This window comes from Panthera onca, chromosome A1 (genome assembly GCF_046562875.1).
Source record: "Panthera onca isolate mPanOnc1 chromosome A1, mPanOnc1 haplotype 2, whole genome shotgun sequence".
NCBI classification, from domain to species: domain Eukaryota; kingdom Metazoa; phylum Chordata; class Mammalia; order Carnivora; family Felidae; genus Panthera; species Panthera onca.
This window is the reverse complement of record NC_138339.1, coordinates 43,701,824-43,724,084: the sequence shown is the minus strand read 5'-3', so window position 1 is coordinate 43,724,084 and position 22,261 is coordinate 43,701,824. Positions and strand designations below refer to the sequence as shown.

At 46.7% G+C, this 22,261-nt stretch overlaps 1 protein-coding gene across 1 annotated transcript; it reads right to left on the bottom strand.

The window, feature by feature from the left end:
• Positions 1 to 8,724: 8,724 nt before the first annotated feature.
• Positions 8,725 to 21,971, bottom strand: GM2A (ganglioside GM2 activator). The gene is made up of 4 exons (XM_060634748.3): positions 21,682 to 21,971; positions 16,097 to 16,249; positions 9,300 to 9,482; positions 8,725 to 8,919 (listed from the first exon to the last, which is right to left on the bottom strand). The coding sequence occupies exons 1-4, from the start codon at positions 21,769 to 21,771 to the stop codon at positions 8,764 to 8,766; spliced, it is 582 nt and encodes a 193-aa protein (XP_060490731.1). The 5' UTR covers positions 21,772 to 21,971; the 3' UTR covers positions 8,725 to 8,763.
• Positions 21,972 to 22,261: the final 290 nt, after the last annotated feature.

The window sequence follows — 22,261 nt, the reverse complement described above, 5'->3', positions numbered from 1 at the left end:
CATGAGAGACTCTTAATGATAGAGAACAAACTGAGAGTTGATGGAGGGAGGTGGGTGGGGAATGTGCTAAGTGGGTGGTGGGCATTAAGAAGGGATCTTGTTATATAACGAGCGCTGGGTGTTATGTGTAAGTGATGAATCACTAAATTCTATTCCTGAACCAATATTACACTATATGTTAACTAACTAGAATGTAAATAAAATAATAAAAATAAAAACTTGGAGGAAACAAAAGAAATCATCTCTTACACCAAGACCACACACACAAAAAAAATCCAGGGTTGGTTTAACATTTGAAATCAGTGTAATTCACCATTATTAACAAACTAGAAAAGAAAAAATAAATGATCATCTCAATGGACACAGAAAGGCATTTGGTGAAATCCAACATCTATCCTTAATCTAAAACTCCCAGCAACTAGGAATACAAGGGGATTTCACAACCAGTAAAAAGCATCTATGAAAACCTACAGCTAATGTCATACTTGACGGAAAAAACTGAATACTTTCCCTGTAAGATCAGAAGCAGATCAGAGACTTCTATTCAATATTGTGCCAGATATCCAGACAATGAAATTAGGCAAGAAGAAGAAGTAAACAGCATCCAGATTGGAAAGGAAGAAATAACTGTTTCTATGAAGATGGCATAATACCAACGCAGAAAATCCAATGGAATCTGCAAAAATGCTACTACTAATTGGTTTACAAAGCTTCAGGACACAAGGTCAATATACAAAATCCAACTGTATTTCTCTATACTAGCTGCAAACAATCAGAAGTTGCACTTATAATTGCATCAAAAATATGCAGTAATTGGGGGTAACTCTCATGGCAGATATGAAACACCTGTTAAAAACTATAATATATAATCTTCATAAAGACTAATATATTGCTAAAAGAAATTAACACCTAAATAAGTGGAGAAATACACCTTGTTCATGACTCAGAGGACTCTGGGGTTAAGATATCAATTCTCACCAAAGTCAGCAGGCTTTTTTTGTGTGTGTATAAGTTGATCAGCTGATTCTAAAATTCATTTGAAAATGTAAAGGACCTAGAATAGCCAAAATATCTTTTAAGAAGAACAAAGTTGGTGTGCTAATGTTGTCTGATTTCAAGAATTATAACAAAGATAGGGGCTGGGTGGCTTGGTCGCTTAAGTGTCCGACTTCAGCTCAGGTTATGATCTCACTGTTCATGAGTTCAAGCCCCACATCGGGCTGTCTGCTGTTGGTGCAGAACCCACTTCAGATCCTCTGTCTCCCTCTCTCTGCCCCTCCCACACTCTCGCACCCGCGCATTCTCTCCCTCTCTCTCAAAAATAAATATTTTTTAAAAAAGTAAACGGATGAACATAAGGGAAGGGAAGGAAAAATATGATAAAAGCAGAGAGGAAGGCAACCCATATGAGACTCTTAAATACAGAGAACAAACAGGGTTGTTGGAGGGGAAGTGAGTGGGGGGGGGATGGGCTAAATGGGTGATGGGCATTTTAAAGGGCACTTGTAGGGATGAGCACCTGGTGTCATATGTAAGGATGAATCACTGGGTTCTACTCCTGAAACCAACACTACACAGTATGTTAACTAACTTGAATTTAAATAAATTAATTAAAAAAAAAACAACACTCATATCCAGAATACATGAAGAACTCTCAAAGCCTAGCGATAAGAAAACAACTTCATCTTTTTAAATAGGCAAAGGTTTGAACAGACCCGTTACCAAAGAAGATATATGGATGGTAAATAAACATATGAAAATAATGTTCAACATCAGTCGTAATTAGGGAAATCCAAATAAAAACCATGAGATACCACTATGTATCTGTTAGAAGGACCGACCCTATTAAAAGACCGACCATAGTGGTGTTGGCAAGGATATGGAGGAACTGGAACTCCCCTAAAAGAAAAGGAAGCATATAGCTCTAAAACGACTTGTACATACATGTTCATGGTAGCTTTATCGTAGTTGAAAATGCCACCTGCTCTGTAGGGACAGAAAGCATATCTAGTTGCTTAAAGGGGAAAGGGGAGGCAGAATGAGCGGCAAGTATTACAGAAGGGCATGAGGAAACTCTTCGAAGTGATGGATAATGTGTTCCCAATTTTGGGAAGATGGTTTCCCAATTGTGTGTGTCTATTTCAAAACTTACCGAGTATAGTCTCGAAGGTACACGCAGTTTAATGGATATCAACTATACCTCAATACAGCTGTTAAAAAAAAAATGTGAAGCATGATTCCATTTTGGCTCTTTTTAAAAAAGAAGTCATATGCATAGAGTCAAGGAATTTTGAAGGGTATGCAGAACACAAAATATTTTGGGAATTTTCACCAAGTCAATTGACTTAAGAGTGAAATTTTATGCTTTTCTTTTCTTTTCTTCTTTCTTTCTTTTTTTTTTTTCTTACCTCTGTTATTGCATTTTTAACAGTGATGTATTGATTTTGGGGCGCCTGGGTGGCTCAGTTGGTTAGGCGACCAACTTCGGCTCAGGTCATGATCTCGTAGTTTGTGAGTTCAAGCCCTGCGTCGGGCTCTGTGCTGACAGCTCAGAGCCTGGAGCCTGCTTCGGATTCTGTGTCTCCCCTTCTCTCTGCCCCTCCCCTGCTCACACCCTGTGTCTCTCTGTCTCTCAATAATAAATAAACGTTAAAAAAAAAAACAGTGATGTATTGATTTTATAACTAAAGCAACTTCATGTGAGGGGAAAATGTAACGATGATTTGTGTCACTCTAATGGAAACACCATTTTTAAGAAACGTTTTATTGTGAGCTGTAGCAGTATATATGGAAAAGTATATAAAGCATAAGTCTATAATGTAATGAACATGTATAGGTAACGTCACTTTTCAAAGCCACCCTCTATTACATGATTGATGCTATGGAATCCCAGGAATCCCAGCTGGAGTTAGAGCCCTCATCCTCAGTGACTCATTATTTTTTTACCGATGGTCCAATGTCAAGCAACGACCTCTTGGAGGAGATGTGAAGTAGCTATGAAAGAGAGGGAGGTGGAGAGGAGCATCCCATCACTAAATAAGAAAGCTATAAGCCAATAATAAAATCGTTGCTCTTTTGGGACCCAGACCATGCATGAGTGTGGAGAAGGTGAGGCTTTGGGGAATATATGGAAACCTTCGCATAGAATATAGAAGAATAAAATGCAGGTAAGACCGTGGTTTACGACTTGGGGGTGGGGAAGAGGATGGTCATACACCTTGTTGAGATTTTAATGGAAGCTACAGACCCTCCATAAAATTCACATAGATGCATACATGCTAAATTTTACATGCAATTTCAGAGACAGTCACAAAGCCCATGACGTTAATAGACCCTGTGTTGCAAAATACCTCTGGAAAAAGGAATGTAAGATTTTCTGCTTCTCAGAGCATTGAACGACCTACATACAGACAGTTAGGTAGCCAACCTGGCACTGGCAGAGGCTTGAATGCAAAACAGAGTGCTGCAAAATCAGATTAGGGAGGTAAACTACCAGACGAGGAACCCCAGGCCACCACGTGACTCATACAACACACACTTTCTGATGGCAACTGGCACTCTGAGATCACAGGACCCAAACTGGTCATTCCAGTTGCCACAACGTAGGCTGAATTCTCCACTGCCATATGCCTTGGACCTGGTTGTTGGCTGTGGGGGGATTCCTGTCCCCCAGGACCCTCACAAATATTTCCCATTGCAGTTCTCTGCTGGACAAATATGATCAATCTTAAAACGATGGAGCTGGGCTGTGACTGGGGTGTAGAGTGGAAAGATATGCAACATCATTTTAAAGAGAGGCTTAATTTGGATCTTCAGCAAGCCCATTGAAAGAACTGGGATTGCTACATAGAGCCCAAGCTGAGATTGCTAAGCAGTACAAGTCCCCCCTGGGCGAGTGTGGAGGCAGCAGCAGAAGTCACCCGTGTGAAGCTGAGGCATTCAGAGTTGGCTCCAAGTGAACATTAGTGACATAAGTGCAATGGTTTTCTTTTTTAAGTTTATTTATTTTGAGAGAGAGAGAGCGCACGCGCACAAGCGGGGGACAGGCAGAGAGAGGGACAGAGAGAGAATCCCAAGCAAGCTCTGCACAGTCAGTGCAGAGCCCGAAGCAGGGCTCAAACCCACGAACCTCGAGATCATGACCTGAGCCAAAATCAGGAGTCAGAAGCCTGACTGAGCCACCCAGGCGCCCCAGTGCAATGGTTTATAAGCCACAGTGCCCCCCTGGAAATGACGCTAAAAGGCAAATTCCTAAGGTTGGACAAGATTTGCTATTGGCAAACAATGTCCAGGCTGATCCAGCGGACACAGGAGCCTGCCCCTCAAGCAATTTCCTGAGTTTAAAGATCAAAGAAAAGTGGGTGGGGGCAGAACTTCTACCTGGTACGTCAATACCACTTGAAAGTGAAATAGAGATGATAGGACTCTCGAAAGGGAAAATCTTCAGGACAACTCGAACTTAGGAAGCCAGACTTAAAGTTCAGGGGGGTAAGCCACCAGACACAGAAGCTCAGGCACCGTGTGACAAGTATAACACACTCTCTGATTGCAGCCAGCACCCTGAGATCACTGACAGGACCCAAGTGGTCATTCTAGTTGCAACAACGTAGGATAAATTCTCTGCTGTCTGTGCTTCTTTGGCAAAATCTGGGACCTGGCAATTGAGACCCAACTGGACCCAGTTGCAAGGCCCCAGGTGATCCGAATCCTCCCCACCCTCCCCCACCCTCATCCCCACCCACTCCAGCTTCATCTTGCACCTGTAGCAAATTTTCCTTCCAGTCTTTTTTTTTTTCAATTTTTTTTTAATGTTTATTTATTTTTGAGACAGAGAGTGACAGAGCATGAACGGGGGAGGGTCAGAGAGAGGGAGACACAGAATCTGAAACAGGCTCCAGGCTCTGAGCTGTCAGCACAGAGCCCGACGCGGGGCTCGAACTCACGGACCTCGAGATCATGACCTGAGCCAAAGTCGGCCGCCCAACCGACTGAGCCACCCAGGCGCCCCTCCTTCCAGTCTTAGTGGTCCTTGTCCATCTCCCTAAAAGCACCATGTTCCCCCTTGCTGCAGAGGTTCCATATATGCTGTTCCTCTCTTTACCTACTTAATTCCTCATTTTTCAGATGTCAGCTATCACTTCCCCCACGAAAACCCTCTCTGACTTCAGGCACTGACCCAGATTCTTCAGTCTCCCTTAACCTCTATTTTGGAACACATCACATATTTGCATAAATGTTTGTCTCCCTTCCTGGACTGAAGTTCCATGAGCTAGTTCTCAAAATGGAAACTTCAGCAATATATTTTTACAAATTTTTATCTTGAAAAAGACTTTAAGGTGGCAAAAACAGTACAGAGTTCCCAATATACCTTGCACCTAGCTTTCACTAATGTTAACATCTTCCATAACCCTAGTGCAATGACCAAAGCCAAGTCATTTACAGTGGTGAAATTCTGAACTCCACTCATCTCGTGGTTGATTTTCATCATGCTCTGGGTATGAGGAACATTATTATGGTTCTAAGAGCCACAGTTACACCAAAAGATATAGTCAGAACTGTCCCACCCCCTTCATCCTTTACACCCTATTGTTTCCCCTTCTTGTCACAATATTCCTACCTACCCTCTGTACATAACTAATCTCTTTAGTTTCTGGCTTATCTTTCCTTATTTTCTACAAATGAGCAAATGCATTTGTATTTATTTATATCCAACCCTTCTTTCTTACATGAAAAGTAGCACATTACACTTCTCTGTACTGTGCCTTTGCACTTAACGATATATCCTGGAAATAACTCAAAATGGATTCAAAGATCTTCCTCCTTCTTTTCTATAGCAAATAGTACTCAGTGTGGACATGCTATGTTCAGTCACTTTCTCATAGACATTTGCGTTTCCAAGATTTGCAATCACAACGCTGCAATGAATAATCTCATGCAGGTGTATATTCGTCTTGTTGGAGCTGTATCTTCAGAGGAAATTCCCAGTGCTGGAATGTTGGGTCAAAGAGCGAGCACTTTTTTTTAAGTTTGTTCATTGACTTTTGAGAGAGGCAGCAGGGGAGGGGCAGAGAGAGCGGGCAGGATCTAAAGCAGGCTGTGTGCTGACAGCTTAGAGCCCCATGCCGGGCTTGAACGCGGGAACCATGAGACCATGACCTGAGCCGAAGTCAGATGCTTCACCGACCGAGCCACCCAGGCGCCCCAAGAGTGGCGCTTTTGAAGTTTTGTTAGGTTGTCAAGGGTCATACTACTTTGCACTCCCACCAACTGTGAAGGGCCTGTTGCCCTATAGTTTTCCCAGAAGTGTGGTTGTACTCGTGCTTTCATCAGCCTGAGGGGTGATTCTCTCAGTATTGTTTTGATTTACATTTCTCTCATCATGGGTAAGTTTGCACATTTTTCACGCGCAATTTGTACATGGGCCATTTTTACATCTTAGTGTATGTGAGATAGAGAGAGAAGAGTTGTTTATTTAGGTCTTTTCCCAATTTTTTCTATCAGGTTTTTAGTCCTTTAAATGTTTAATTCTTTATATAGTAGAAATATCAGCCCTTTGTCCATGTGTGCTATAAATATTTTCTTCCGGTCTTTTGACTTTATGGTATTTCTTGCTGAGGGAATTTTCTAGGTATATGTAGTCACATGTATCCATCTTTTACCATCTCTGGAGTTTTCACCTGTTTTTAGTACAGGTATGGTTTCATCTTCTGACTTTTAGGCCCTGGATCCCTCTGGAGTTTATTCTGCATACGGTGTGAAGTATGAATCTAATTTCAACTTTTTCCAAGTGGCTTCCCAGTCGGCGCAGCACCATTTCTTAAAAATTCTCTCTTGCCCATGATTTGAGATTTCTTGCCTCCTCCCGAGAACTGGGGGAGTATTTGACCCAAGAGCCTGGCATGAAATGGAAACGTTAACCAAGCTCATGAGACTCCATTCTGAGAGCTGAACTAAAGAACAACTGTGAGAATAAGACCAAAAAAGGCCAACAAGGGAAAAGGCTGGAGAGGTCACCGAGTGACAGGAAAGCAAAAAAGCAAACCAAGGAAAGTTGGATGGTGATGACGCAGAATGAAGCAGAGATACCAAGCAGCTCAAGAGGCAGAAACAGAAGAGACGGTCCCCGGGATCGCCTGGGCTCCGCGACAAACCTCCTTGGCAGGAACAGCTCACCACAGACAAGCTCCTAAAATGCCGAGATGTGCTCCATGGACAAATACACGGCCAAGACAAAGGAGGAATTGTCAGCAAGTTAAAAAGGTTTATTGCCATTCCGGGCTTCAAATGAGCCCAGAAACTGGGGGTGATCTGTGGGTCAGTAAGTTGTCATGGAGGATGGGAGGATGGACGAATCCAGGCACCTGATGTGAGTCCACCTTTCTTCGCTGGATCCTTGCTCTACAGAGCAGCTGCCGGTGGGTTCCAGCTCTTTCAGTGTCTGCCCCACTCACCCTGACAGTGCTCACAGGCTGGGGCAGGCTGCCTCACGATCCCCGCGGCTCACAGCTCGGAGAGGCTGCGTCCCTGTCCCCTAGCGCTGGAAGAGGCTGTTCCGTGGGTCAGACACTATCGGTTTGTACGTATGGAGGGAGAGACGGTACAGGACGAGCAGTCTCAAGACTGAAAGGGCAGGGGGAATGCAGGTTTGTACATCAGAGGTCGCAAACTGGCCATCCGGGGCCAGATTTCCCCACTGACAAGTCTGTTTGGCCCTTTTGGCGTGCACAGTGTCTTAAAAAATAATTAGTTGCCAATATTTAAAAACTGTAAGATTTCATATAAAAGTCTGGATTTCTGGCCTCGCCGGGGGGTTGGGAGGGGGGGTGGGATTGAGAATATTTGGCAATACTGGGCCCACAACATTCTCTGGTGACACCAAGTGGCCATAGTTCCATAGCAGCTGCCCCTAAGGGCTGAATGCACTCTTTCTGACTCATCCCAGGCCCCATCATCCCTGATAATATCCCAGCTCAAGACTGGACATCAGCTGCCTTGTAACAATGCATATGTGCTGCTGTAAAAAGGGAAAAAAACATGCTGGAAGCAATGTTCCTGGTGGTCCTGGTCGCTTGTGCTTGGCCCTGTAGGCACCTGAGTTTGTAACCTATCTTAAACACATAGGAGCATTCTTAAATACCTCTCCCAGTGAAGCCCTCTGCCACATGCCCTGCCTCTCCAGGATATGCTATGTCCCACCGTTCACTGAGTAAATCTAGAAGAGAATACTGAATTAATCATAGGAGTTAACGGAGGAATAGACCGAGATGAACTACTGCAGCCCCTTCGTTGTAAGAAGGGATTAGAGTAAAACACCAACTGTTAATACTCTCATTCTGTTTTGGAGTCAGTGACCAAAAAAAAAAAAAAAAAAAAAAATTAAAGAAAATCATGAAGGTACTTCAGGAAACCAAGATGGGGTCAGTCTGAGCTTGAGGGTACAAAATATATTGGTCCCATTCCTTGACTGTTTAGAAACAGAGTTAAGCTCTTAGAAAGCCATAGGGTTGAGGAGGGAAATGGAGCGGCCCGCATGGCAGGTGCCGCGGGCTATCAAGCACTGCCCAGCTCTTCCCTAGGTTGGGGCTGCCTGGCCGCATCTAAAATGTCGGTGGCACAGAATGATTTTCAGCAAGGGTAGTGGCGTCGTTGCAGAAATGGGCTTGAAGGGGGACAGAGAGTCAGACTTGGACCTTGGCAAATGCAAGAAAGAAGAAGAGGGCCATCTTCCTCACACCCCTTCATTCTGCTGTGGCTGGTGCCACATTATTTGCCCTTCAGAGAGGCAGAGATCTTGACACAGCCCAGACGCTCCCCACCGCTGCTGAGGACCGTCTTGATGCGGTAGTGCCCAGAGCTAAGCCAGCCGGGCACCTCCAGCTGGGGCAGGGTGAAATCACTCTCCGGCAGTGAGTACACGCCCTGCAGGAAAACCCAGGGGTCACAGGTCAGTGGCAGCCTCCTGATGGGACTCTCTGCAGTTGCCTCTCGGACTGCAGCCACGAACCTGCTCCTCCTCCCACTCTCCCAACAAGCACGCGAGATTAGAGATCGCCATAGCACTGCAGAGCACGGAGTGTGATCGCTAAAGGGCAGGGGATGGCACACTGCAGTGCAAGTCTCCCGGTTCGAACACAGGTGGATAAACCAAGGCTCCCGGAAGATAAGCGGTTTGGGATAGATCACACCCACTTACATCCACAGACATCTAGGTCTGCAGGAGAAGGCAAGAACCCTTCTCTCCAGACCCCATGTCTTTACTCCAGCCCCAGAAATGATGCTCTCTCTCCCTGAGTACGTACTGCTTTGAAGGGACAGTGGCAGGGAAGCCCATAGGTGTGCAGGGGCTCTGGGCAGGGCTCTCCAGGGGGAATTACAGCGTCAATTATTTGGCAGAAGTCTTCATAGGTACAGCTGCCAATTTGTTCCACACATGGGACTTTGGCCCAGAAGCCAGCTACTTCTTTTTCCACAGTTAGCTCCACCTGGTGAGACAGAGTTTGAAAAAGCATAAATCCCAAGGCAAACATACCAGCTCCTCTATATCTTTGAAAGGTCAGCATTTCATTTTAATCACAGAATCTCTAACTACATGGGGTCTTGGAGATATTCGGATTCAGAAATGACAATACTGTGGCACATGTTCCATTGCTAACCTTTTCCTGTGCCTGAGGCAGACATTAATAATTGCTGTGATTTTTTTTTAATGTTTATTTATTTTTGAGAGACAGCATGAGCAGGGGGGAGGCAGACAGAGGAAAAAAGCCAACGCAGAGCCCAACATGGGGCTCCAACTAACAAACCATGCGATCGTGACCTGAGCTGAAACCAAGAGTCGGACGCTTCACCAACTGAGCCACCCGGGCGCCCCAATGCTGTGATTTTTTTTTTTTCTCCCTGTTGACTGAACCACCGTCTTAGGTTTCTTTAGATAGTCATTTCCACTGGTTAAAGCTAACACTCGAGTTGGAATGCATTCGTCCTTGAACTGCTAACTGGCTAATTGGCATTGCTTCCTCCATCTCCCTTCTCCGCCCAACCCTGGCTTTACAACCCTCCTCTGTGGAGAACTTCAGGCGGTACCACCAGCCGATCAGAGCTGGTGACCAACATGAAACCGATTTGCTATTCGTGGATCAAACTTTCTCTGTCGACCCATAAAGGACGGAATTTGAAACAAGAGGAATTCATAGGGAGATCACTTTGGGATTGATGTAAGGAAGATCTTCTTACCAACCACAGCTAGGGTGCAACAGACAGAACTACCACGAGAAGTGGCGGGCTCCCTGGACCCAGCCACGGAAGGACCCCTGAGCCCAGAGGGAAGCTAGATGAGAAGATCTGTGATGCGTGTCACACCTCCACGCCATCATGATTGAACTCCTGTTCTAGAGCTTGCGGCTGACCCAGAAGTGGCCAGACCTCCAGGTGGACATGCCAGCTGAGCCTGGCCCAGGCTAAACATTCACTAAGTGAGTAGTCTCTCTGGACCATGTTCGTGTCCCACCAAATGTATCAAGGGAAAGCAGAAAAGGGCTGAAGGAAGCGAGCTCATTCAAGCATCTGATTCCGAATGGGCAGGAAACTACAACTTTAGGATCCCTTTCAGCTCTGACATTCTAGCATTCTATCTTCCTCGGCCTCAAGGCTTGCTTGATTTAGGGCTTTTGTTTCTAAGAGACAAAGCCCGGTGGACACTTATTCCCCCAGAGCCTGCTGGGTTTTTTAGGCTGGCTCCCCAGGCTGTCAGCTTTCCAACTGCCCCAGAGGTCAGGACCCAGGCCCAGGCCTAAGGGAGACGTCAATATAGCCTGTGGACAAACTCAAGCTACTTCTCTGGCTGACCTCAGGCCGCTCTGCTGACACACACATTATCCAGCATGGTCCCCTCCCGGCCTTCTTTTCTGCTCTCCTGCCAAACCTGCCCCAGCCCCTTTGCGCTGAAAGAGTATTTGGAAAGCTACTCCAGCCACGTCCTGGTGCTGTGCCCTGGTGGGGAGCTACTGCTCATTTCTTCCTTTCCCTTACCGGCAAAAGCAGGGTATTTTAGAGTGCCTAGCGTTCTTACACCACCCCACCACAGAGTGAGACAATGGCTGTAAATCACTTAGTGGTGGTGCCTGAAATCCAGACGTTAACTCCTGCGTGACAACCTGTCCCACCTTCTCTCTTAGCCAGTACCATCTCCCCAGCCCTTGCTTCACCAACACCCCAATGAAAATGGTTGAGCCAGATGTGCCCTGAACAAGATGAGGGGGCCAGCGGGGGCCAAGTCCTGCCTGGGGTGTTCCCCCCAGGCTGGAAGGCTGTGGGGCTGTACCGCCAGAAGGCACCGTGCCTCCCCCAGCCAGGACAAGCACAGCACAGGAGGTACTCAGAACAGAAGGCAACAGGAGCTTTTGAGGCAGCAGCCATGCCTACCATTTGGGGATTGCAAATCATGGCTCATTTCCCAATCCCTGTTCTCAACCTACTTGCTCCTCTGGCTCAGGAAAGCAAGCAAGGCTGGGCCCTAAGTCCAGCCATCTCTCCAGTCCAAGACTTCCTTGGCAGTTAGGTAGCTCAGATAGATTACCTTAATAAACTTGTGGTCATGGGACCTGTCCTGAAAACAAGACAGACAGAGGCACTGACAGGTAAGCGAGGCAGGACCCCTGCGCCTGCTGGGGCCCATGGGCAGGTCCCTTCCCCATCAGGCGTCCACTCCTCCAACTTAACAATGGAATATTTGGATCTCATGATCTCAAAGAGACCTACCAGTTCTGACATCCTGAGCATAAAAATTTCTTACAGGTTGAAAAGAAATTATTTCTTTTGGCTTCCACCACAGGGATAGACACACAAAGGCTCTAGATCTAGACACTCTGATAGCAACTGAAAGGGAGCCAACTGAAAGGGAGGCAGCTATAAAGGCCTCAGGCAGGGGTACTGCAGGTACATGACTTTAGTGGGCAAGGAGGGGGGCCACCGGGGGGGGGGGGGGAGTCCAAACCATCCGGACTGAAAGCCATATGTCTAAAAGCCCAAAATAAGCACATATGCCAAACGAAGCAGCAATTTATGATTCCTGAGGATGGGAAAGCTAGGGTCCAGGCTGGAACTTGAGAGAGGACCCACAGAAGGGAGTTAGTATGCCAAATCCAGTGGAGCAAGTCAAAAGAGGAAAAGGGAGTTCCAGGGGTAGGTTCAGTCTTGCCCTTGGCTCATGGAATCTGGGCATCCAGCTTCTAAACACTGAAGCAGGGGGCTAAGTCCATCCAGGTCCAAGATGGGACTCTGGATTAAAAAAAAAAAAAAAAAAAACCTACTTCAGCAAGATCAGAGGAAGAAGATGGGCTGGCTCTCCTGCTAGCAGGCTGTGTGGGCCTGGACCACTTGCTCCCCGGGCCTCAGTAACAAGGGGTAGAAGCCACTGATCTCAAGAGGTCTCCAGGTTCATAAGGGGCTACAGTCTGAGCAACTCTCCCAAGGGGGTCTCTGCTGGGCAAGGGAAAGTTCTGGAGCACTCACCTGCAAACACACCAAGCACTAAGTCCACCTCCTTGCCAAGAAGAGTTCAGGAACAGGGAACACAACAAAAGGACACCAGCCTTGGATGTGCTAATAACTCCAGGACCGGGGGCAGGTCACACCTTCTGAGAGTCTCCCTTTCCCTGATCTGTAAGATGAGGCTAATCATCTTTTCTCCTACACAAGTGTTCAGAGGCTTTCATTTAATAGCTAATATGCATATACCCTGAAAAGTAAAGGAACAAAACCAAAAATAAATGCATAAGAGAAATGTAGGGGGAAGGGAAAGGGCTAAGAGAATCTGAGCTCGGTTTTTACAAAGTGCAATGGCCCAAATTTGTAACAGGTAAGGAAAGGGGAGGTCCGTCTTAATGGCCTTTGAAGAAGCCATGAAAAGCAGGCTGGGGGCAGAAGGAGTTCACTGGCTTTTTCCTTCCATGTCAGATGCACAGCATCAGGGAAAAGCCAGCATTCTGTGTAATGGTGAGAGGAGAGCAAGCATCGTGGCACCTGCCAAAGAGCCCTACACTCCACATTCAGCAGAAGGAGCATGGAAATGGCATTTGTGTGACTCTCATAGATTATCTCTTGATAAACAGCTAAAGAAAATGCAATGATCGGGGTACCTGGGTGGCTCAGTTAGTTAAGCCTCTGACCTGCTCTAGTCATGATCTCACGGCTTGTGAGTTCAAGCCCCATGTCAGGCTCTGTGCTGACAACTCAGAGCCTGGAGCCTGCTTCAGATTCTGTGTCTCCCTCTCTCTCTGCCCCTCCCCACACTCATGCTTTCTCTCTCTCTCAAAAATAAATAAAACATTAGAAAAAGTTGAAAAAGAAAATGCAATGATCTAGCCTGGAGAAGACTTGGAAGGAGGTACAAGGGAAGACAGGGCCCAAGAGCTGTCCACACATCCAGGGCTTCTGTCTGGGGCCACAGGAAAAGACTGACACTAACTGAACCATTAACAAGAGTTGACACGTACTGAGCAGGTCTTGTGCAAAGCACTCTATGTTATTAACACAGTAAATGCCCGTGTGAGAAGTAAGGGAGATGATTCATTTTCAGAAGTACCAAATAAAAGCTGTATTGTCTAATTAACAACAGGTTTACAACCAACTGGAAAATGTACGAACCCCTCCCCCGCCACAGTGGAGCCCCAAACCCTTCAACACTTCACTTTCTGGTTCTTCCCCTCTCCGTTTCTCAGCTTTGCAATGAACACGCACCAAAGAACTGAAGTCTCTGCATCACCTCAAAGAATGTACATTTGTTCCAGTCAGACTACTTTTTGCCTTACATGGGCATAGGCCACTTCGGTAAGGCTGTAAACTCTGTAGCGCTCAGCCAATGAGGAATCAGGGGAGGGACTTGCAGGCTAGGAGATAAATTGCCTGCTGTAACAGCCCGGAGTGTGCCTCCCTGAGTGTGCCTCTCCATCAGACACCCGCTCTTGCAAGAACATTCATTAAAGCCTCACTGCACTGTGCTCTGAGTCTCCACGCACCCCCTTTGATTGAGTCAGTGAGTTTACTTCTCACAGTCCACAAGCAACCTATGAGGTAGCTGTGATTCAGCCAAGTCTAAGGGCAGTTATAGACACAGATTCCAAATCAGAAACTGTTTACTTTTTTTTAACTGTTTAAATATTTTTTAGAGAGAGAGAAAAAAATCTCAAGGCTCCATACTCAGTGCAGAGCCTAAAGTGGGTCTTGATGCCACAACTGTGAGATCAAGACCTGAGCCGCAATCAAGAGTCGGACACTCAACTGACTGAGCCACCCAGGCACCTGCAGAAACCTTTTAAAAAATCAAAGCAAGACTGGTGAGAGAATATCTGCAAAAGGATAATCTGAAGGACTTATCAAAATATGGAATAAAGGCACCAATTCAAAGTAGTAAGAAGGATACAATGTATGGTATTTAAAAAGCCTTCATTGTTCTTTCAAAAAAAAAAAAAAGCTACACATTAAAAAAAAAAAAAGGCATGTAAATAGCCACCCCCAAAATAGGCAACAGGCATGAACAAACTGGCTCTTCCCAGAGTAAACACAAAAGGCAAGAAAACTTATGAAAGACATTTCGCCTCATTAGGAATGGCATAAAATACTGGAAAACATTTTCAGAAAATGCTCAGTATCAACAAATGTGTGGAAAAAGGCAAATCCCTTGTTGGTTAGGGAATACATGGGCTCAAACATCTGAAGGCACTTGGGCAGTATGTATCTAAAGACCTAAAAAAGTCTGTGTCTAGATAGTCAGAAAAGTACAAAAAGATACATTACAAGGATAATTTCAGCAAAGGTGTTTATACCAACCAAAAAATAAACAAAAGCCAGACAAACAAACAAAAAACCGCCCCGGAAACAAACTAAACGTCTGACAATAGATTTGTTAAGTATATCAGGACAGATCTACAACAGAATATTTCTGCCAAAAAAAAAAAAAAAAAATGATGCCAAACACCATACAAAGAAGTATAGAGGGGCAACCTGTGTGGCTCAGTCGTTTAAGCGTTTGACTTCGGCTCAGGTCATGATCTCAAGGTTCGGGGGTTCGAGCCCCGTGTTGGGCTCTGGGCTGACAGCTCTGAGCCTGGAGCCTGCCTCAAATTCTGTATCTCCCTCTCTCTCTCCCCCTACCCGCTCAAGCTCTGTCTCTCTCTCTCTCAAACATAAACATTAAAAGAAAATTAAAAAAGAAAGAAAGAAAGAAAGAAAGAAAGAAAGAAAGAAAGAAAGAAAGAAAAAAAGAAAAAAGAAAGAAAGAAAAAAGAAAGAAAGGAAGGAAGAACGAACATACAGTATGATGCCCCAAAAAGCAAGTTTAACAGCACCTGCCACAAAAACCCATTCGTGTGGGGAGGCTGGATGGCTCAGTTGGTTAAACATCCCACTCTTGGTCTTGGCTCAGGTCATGATATCACAGTTCATGGGTTGGAGCCCCATATTGGACTCTGCACTGACAGTGCCGGGCCTGCTTGGGATTTTCTCTCTCTCTCTCTCTCTCTCTCTCTCTCTCTCTCTCTCCCCCTCCCCTGCTCACACTCTCCCTCTCTCTCTCAAAATAAATAAACATTAACAAAAAAACCATTAGTATAAATGTACATATATTTACAACTGTAGAAAACATTCTGACAATATGTAAATAGCTAATAATGACTCTCATGAGGAGTCAGATTACAGGAGGACATTTACAAGAAGCATTGCTTATTTTCATACATACCCATTCAAAATATGTGTGTGGGGACAGTTCCAGAGCCGAGCCTACCAAATGTTAAAAGTGCTTATCCCTGATCACTGGGTAGTGAGATTTCAGGTGAGTTAATTTTACCCCTTTTGACCATGTGTATTTTCTAAAGGGACGACATAGTATTTACTAAGTGATGTGTCTGTCCAAAACAAAATCGCCCAACTGGAGTTACCAGACAGTCTATGAATGTCCACATCCTTTGCTGCTCTGGGATTCCAGGATTGCACAATTACTCACCGTTGCCTAAGCATACATCCGTCAGGACCCCTGCCAGCTGGCCCGTGGCACCTTCCCTCCAGCACCCCCTGCCTTGACCCCGCCGCCCACCCCCAAGCTCACCTTTTGAGGACTAGTGAGGGGGACTTCAGTCCGGGCCTCGACGCTAACAGTCAAGTTCCCAGGAAAGGCAATGGGGTCAGGTTCCAGAGTCAGGCTTTTGATCACGGCAGGGTCCTTCCCCTCATCACAGTTATCCCAGGAAAAGCTACTGAGCTGGGATGGCCAGGGACAATCAGACAGAAAGAAAAGAAAGTTCAGAGACAACAACAGAACAGGCTACTAATGGCATGACGTTGGGCAAGGTGCCTCCCCTCCCTGGGCTTTATCTGCAACTCCGTATCTGTAAGCCCAGGATAATATTTGTACCCATTCTAAAAGACTCGAAAGACATCATCTCCCAAAAGTATGCTGTCAAATATAAAGTACAATATACCAGACCTTGAGCTTCATATCCACCCTCAGTAGGTACCTTCTCTGATCGCCCACCCCCTGACCCCAACCACCTCTCTCCAGCCAGTCTTGGTATCTCCTTACAGAGAAGCCCCCAGAGGATTCACCTTTGCAGCCCCGTGTCCAGGACCTTATTCAGGTCACACCCATGCCCAATCCATGGCCAGGAACAATAGGAAACTTAACACTGTGGGAAAGCCCACCCTCAAGGGGTATGCAATTGGCCCAGGGAGAGACTTGGACACACATGGAGAGACCCCCCAGTGGGCTGCTCGTTGATGAACCCCAATGAATGAGCTTCACCAGTCTTAACCAGTGCTTCCTTCCTCTCATCCTATTGCCCATGCCCTTCCCCATCTGGGTCACCCTCCCCGCTCTGCTGAGCCACTTCCTCTTCTTTCTCCACATCCCCCAGAGGTCTCCAGATTCCACCATCTTGTCTGGATACACATGACCACTGACTCCCCACTCCCACAGAACCCTGCCTGCTTGTCTATGATCTTTAACATTTCCTACATAGTGCAGACTCTGCTCGCCCACTCACACCCTTCCCAGCCTCCTGAAGACCACCTACGAGATACTTCAAATACTCCCACAATGCACATCCCATCTTGGAAGGAAAATCTACCACCCCCAAGCCCCCAAGCCCATCCTCCTCGTCAACACAGCCGACTGGGCTGAATGGAAACACCTAACCCAAGTTAGGCTGACAGATTCTCTCTGCCTCTGGGAAATTGAGATTAAGGCAAAAATCACTAAGAGGACTTGGACTTTGTGCTCAACCTTTGGGATGAGGCCAGAACACCTAGACCTGTGACCCACAGCCAAGCCAAAGTTCTGGAAGAGACAAGTACTAACTGATTTCTGGAAAAGGGAACAGAAGTGTCACCCCACCTGACCCACCCACCCATCTCAGTAGGCAGTATGGGGTAGAAGTGAAAGGCATGCCTCTGGAGTGAGACAGAAGGTAAATCAGAGATAGTCAAGGGGCACCTGGGTGGCTCAGTCAGTTAAGCGTCAGACTTCAGCTCAGGTCATGATCTCGCAGTTTGTGAGTTCGAGCCCCGCGTCAGGCTCTGTGCTGCCAGCTCAGAGCCTGGAACCTGCTTCAGATTCTGTGTCTCCCTCTCTCTGCCCCTCTCCTGCTCACGCTCTGTCTCTCAATAATAAATAAATGTTAAAAAAAATAAAAAAAAAAAAGCTTTAGTCAATAGGTGTAGCTCAACCACCATATTACGTGATTCTATAGGCCAGTTTCCCCTTTGGCACCCCAATTTCCATATCTTCTAAGTGGGGGCTGCATACTTTCTTCTCAGGGCTGTAGTCAGGATGATAGCATGAGCATAGAGCTCTTAACACAATGCCAGGCCCAAAGCATCAGCTGGCTCACTAAACAGCCATTGGATGGCCCAGCCTCCACTTCTTGCCATTAGTTTCATGAGATTCAAGTAAACTTCCCTTCACTTGAGCTTTTTGGCATTGGTTTCTGTCCCTTGGAATGAAACATCATGACATGAGGAAGAAAAGCAAAACAGGGTCTGATTCATGCCTGCATGCCCCATAGTTCCTTACGCAAGGTAAGTGCCAATAAATGTTTCCTTCAATATTCATCCCACAAATATTTACGGAGCAATGATCACGGGCCCTGGGCTAAGTCTGTGTTAATAGCGGTAAACAATTAGAAATGTTCTTGCCCTGCCTTGAGGAGCTTACAGTCTAATGCCAATAAATATTACCCACTATGATTAACAGAGAGAATGTTGAGAGTAACGAATGACTTACTTAAATAGGGTGGTAAGGAAATGATACTTAAGCTGGACTCCTGCAGGATGAGGAGTCAGCCATGTAAGTGCAGAGAAAGAATGTTCTTTCCAGGCAGAAGCAACATGGGCAAAGGCCCTGTGGTGGGAAGCTTAGCTGGTCTGGGCACTACAAGAAGGCCGTTCGTTGGGCTAGATGTAGTGGATGACTGACACAGATAAGGTTGGAGGGGTGGTGAGGTCATTTAATGTAGGACCTCACAGGTTATAATTGGGATGCTGGATTTACTATAAGTGCAATGGAATCCCATCACAAGAAAGTGCCACAGTCTGGTTTATGGTTCAGAATGGATTGGAGAGGGACAAGTCTGGAAGGGGGAGACCAGTCGGGAGGCCACTGTCAAATCAAAGAAATGTCTGGACTTAAGAGTTGGACTGGAGGGTAAGTTGGAGGCCTAGCCATTTTCCGGGGCTGCTTTCACAGATTCTCAGGCAACCTGAGAACTGATTCCAGGCTCGGGCAGGTGCCCTGAGTATCCTGTCGGAGCTGGGGAACTCCCTCCCTTCTCCTAAGCTCCCTGTCCTTCAGGCTCTGGGGGAGGCATAAGAACTCAGTTTCCTGGTGCCCGACTAGAGGTTTCTATGGCAATGAATTCCTGCAGCTGGGTCCAGTCTCATCTGGAAAAGCAGGCGTGAAGGATTAGCAATGCCCACTGAGGGCCAAGCCTGGCACAGGGGTTCCCTCTTACCTGCGCGGGATACATTCCAAGACCCCCAGTGGATGCCTAAAATCACAGAGAGTCCTGAACCCTATATATACTGTGTCTTTTTCTATACATACTTTTTTTAATGATATATCATACCTATGATATATCTATGATAAAGTTTAACTTATAAATTAGGCACAGGAAGAGATTAACAACCTAAATAATAAAATAGAACAATTACAATAACATACCATAGTAACAGTTATGTGAATGTAGTCTCTCTCCCTCAAGATATCTTATCGTACTGCACTCACCCTCCTTGTGAAGATCGGCTTGACCAAGTGCCTGTCCAATGAGATGGGAGTGAGGTGCAGGATACAGGCACTGTGACATCGCATTGAGCTACTATTTGAAGAAGGATCATGTGCTTCCAGATTGCAACTGACCGGACTAACGGACACGATGGAAAGCGAAACCATGGAGAAGGAGGTGACGTGGGAGCGGGACACTACTGTATTTGCCATCCCCAGTAAGGGCAGCTCTGGAGGCAAAAATATGGGTGACTATCACAGACCCGGGTTCCAATCATACCTCAGCCACTCGGTGCTAGCTGAGACCATGGGTTAAGTTACCCACTTGAGGTTTGGTTTCCTCATCTATTAAATGGTCATAATTCTATCTTCTCACAGGGCTACTGGGAGAATGAGAAGACTGTACAGAATGTAAGATCACCACTCCTCAAGGCTGGCAAACCATGGAAACATGAGACTGAGAAGCTGTCACAGGTCAGAGGAGACTGAGCACTTTGGTGCCGTGGACTGCATCCTGGAACAGGAAGAGGGCATTCATGGGAAAACTGGTAAAACCCAAATAAAGCCTAGAGTTTAGCTAATGGTGATGAGCCAATGTTGATGTCTCAGTTTGGACAAATGCACAATGGTAACACAAGATGTTGACAGGAGGGGAAACCGGGTGAGGAGTATATGAGAACTCTGTAGTGTCTCTGCAACTTTCCTGTAAATCTAAAACTATTTTCCCAAAACAGCTTATTAGAAAACACACACACACACACACACACACACATACACACACACAGCACAGAGTATGTGCACAATAAGTGACGGTCATTATACAGTGTCACAGAGTCTATTAAGCACCTATTATATGCCCAGCACGGGACCATTCTCCCCCCTGTCTAATGTGGGCCACAGCCCAGCGACATGAAACTGGTTCATGCTAGAAGAGGAAATGAAACTCAAGTTTCCAGATGCTTAAATGCTCACTATCACCCCACTGCTTTTATCTGCCCCATGGTCTCAGGCATAGGGGCTCTGAATCACATGAGCCCAGAGAAAAACAGAAAGTGCCACATGTTGTGCAATCTTAAGTGAGGCCCTATCCTCTGTGGGCCTGAGTGAGGTGAGCGAGCTCTCGGATGTCTCAGGGCCTCCCCCAGACTGCTGATCGAAAGCCCTCTGGTCTGGGGTGGCATCTATGGCCAAGACATATAAGAGAATTGGGGATATAGGGCACGTTGGAGCTCTAGCCAGACTCCACCTCAAAGTGGTGGGCCCTGAAGCCAAGAGAAACATTCTCAACCTACATTCACAGACAAATTGTGAATCCTCCAGGCAAATAAGGCCAGGAGGTCCTTATGCCTTCATTCAACAGGCAAAATCAAATAGACCCCTTGCCCCTGGGGCAGGTTGAGGCCAAGCCCACTGGGTTAGATCACTTTCCTTGTTTAAGATTTTCAGAGCCTTTCCATTCATGAAAGCATTTCCCTTCACCCACATCCATCTAAGAAAGGTAGGCTGGTATCACCATGACCACTTTACAGATGAGGAGACCAAGACTCAAGGAGCCCAAATGCCAGGCCCAGAGATTAGGCACATAGCAGGGATGAGAAGTCAAGCCTCAATCCTATTCCACTTTTCCCTACACCACACTGTTCCTCTCCTTGCTCTAAAGCAAATATTTCCAAGGTGGTCGGAGGCAGAGAGGCTGGGCCTCTCCTGAACAGCTGCCAGAGATAAGGTGTCTTGTCCATAGCTATGCAGCAAACAGGCAATGGAACTAGGCTTCTCCAGGTTTCAGAATGACAAAACTTCCCATTTTCAAGGGTCTGGAGCATGGGGTGAGTAAGAAGTGAAGGAGGAAGCCTGGAGGCTGGAGACTCTTCATGACCCATAACCACAAGCAGTGGGTCACACGACTGGATCTCTGTCACCAGAAGAACGAGTGTGGGCCTTCCTGACTCTCAAACCCACCCACCCATCAGGACAAGCCGAGCCACAGAGCTGTACAGAAGGGGACAGGATGGGTGCCAGGCCTTTTTACCAGGAGTGGAAGGGGGAGGGGGCAGGTAAACAAGGATGAGGCTCTGGGTCTGGGAGCAGTTCATTAGTCTTGCAGTTCTGCAAAATTTCACCCCGATGTTGGGAAAGAGGGCAGGAGTAGAGACGTGAGGGAGATTAACCCTTCCCCAAAGACTGGAGCAGAGTTAAGGCCTAACAGCCCACCCTCACTGCACAGATGGGTTAACCGAAACTCGTAGAGAGAGAAAAGGACCCACTCAGTCTCCCACAGTTAGTGACTCTGGGAGGCTCTGTCACAGAGAAGGAATTCTGGAAACCAGAATAGTCACCCCCATAATCCCACTCCAACCCACACACCCCCAACTGTGCCGGCATGCTGGGAGCAGCCTCGGAAAGGAGAGAGTGCTCACCTGTTTCAGGAAGACGAACTCAGGGGCCACAGGGCTGGCGAAAAGCAGGACCAAGAGGATCAGGAGCGGAGCCTGTACCTGGAGACTCATGGCAAGCGATAGGTCTGCGCGGGCCTAACTACTAGGTTTGTGTTGGCGGCGGCGCCTTTAAATACTTGCCTTCATTTATTATGCAAAGCGGGGTATTGCTATGCAAAGCTGAGAGCTGCCACTTCCAGGTTTGCCCCTCCCTGTCTGGATCTGAGATTTCAAGGCCTGGTGGTGGACCTGTCTCTCCCGACTCCGCCCCCAAGAGGTTTCTACTTGAGCCCCTCCCACTGCGCAAGAGCGTCAAGCCCCTCCTTCTGACGGGCGTTGGCCCCGCCAGGAGCGTGGAAGGGGCGGGGCTTAGGAGCGGGACCGGAGCGAGGGGCGGGGCGGGGCGGGGCGGGGCTGCTGTTTCTAGACCCAGGCTTTGCCCCGCGCTGCCTTTTTGTTTTCAAACTCACGTGCATTCCTTGAGCAAATGTCACGCTTCCTGTTCCTATTATGCTTTCCTGTATCCGTTTTACGAATTTCTGTGTCTTTTGAATAATTATAA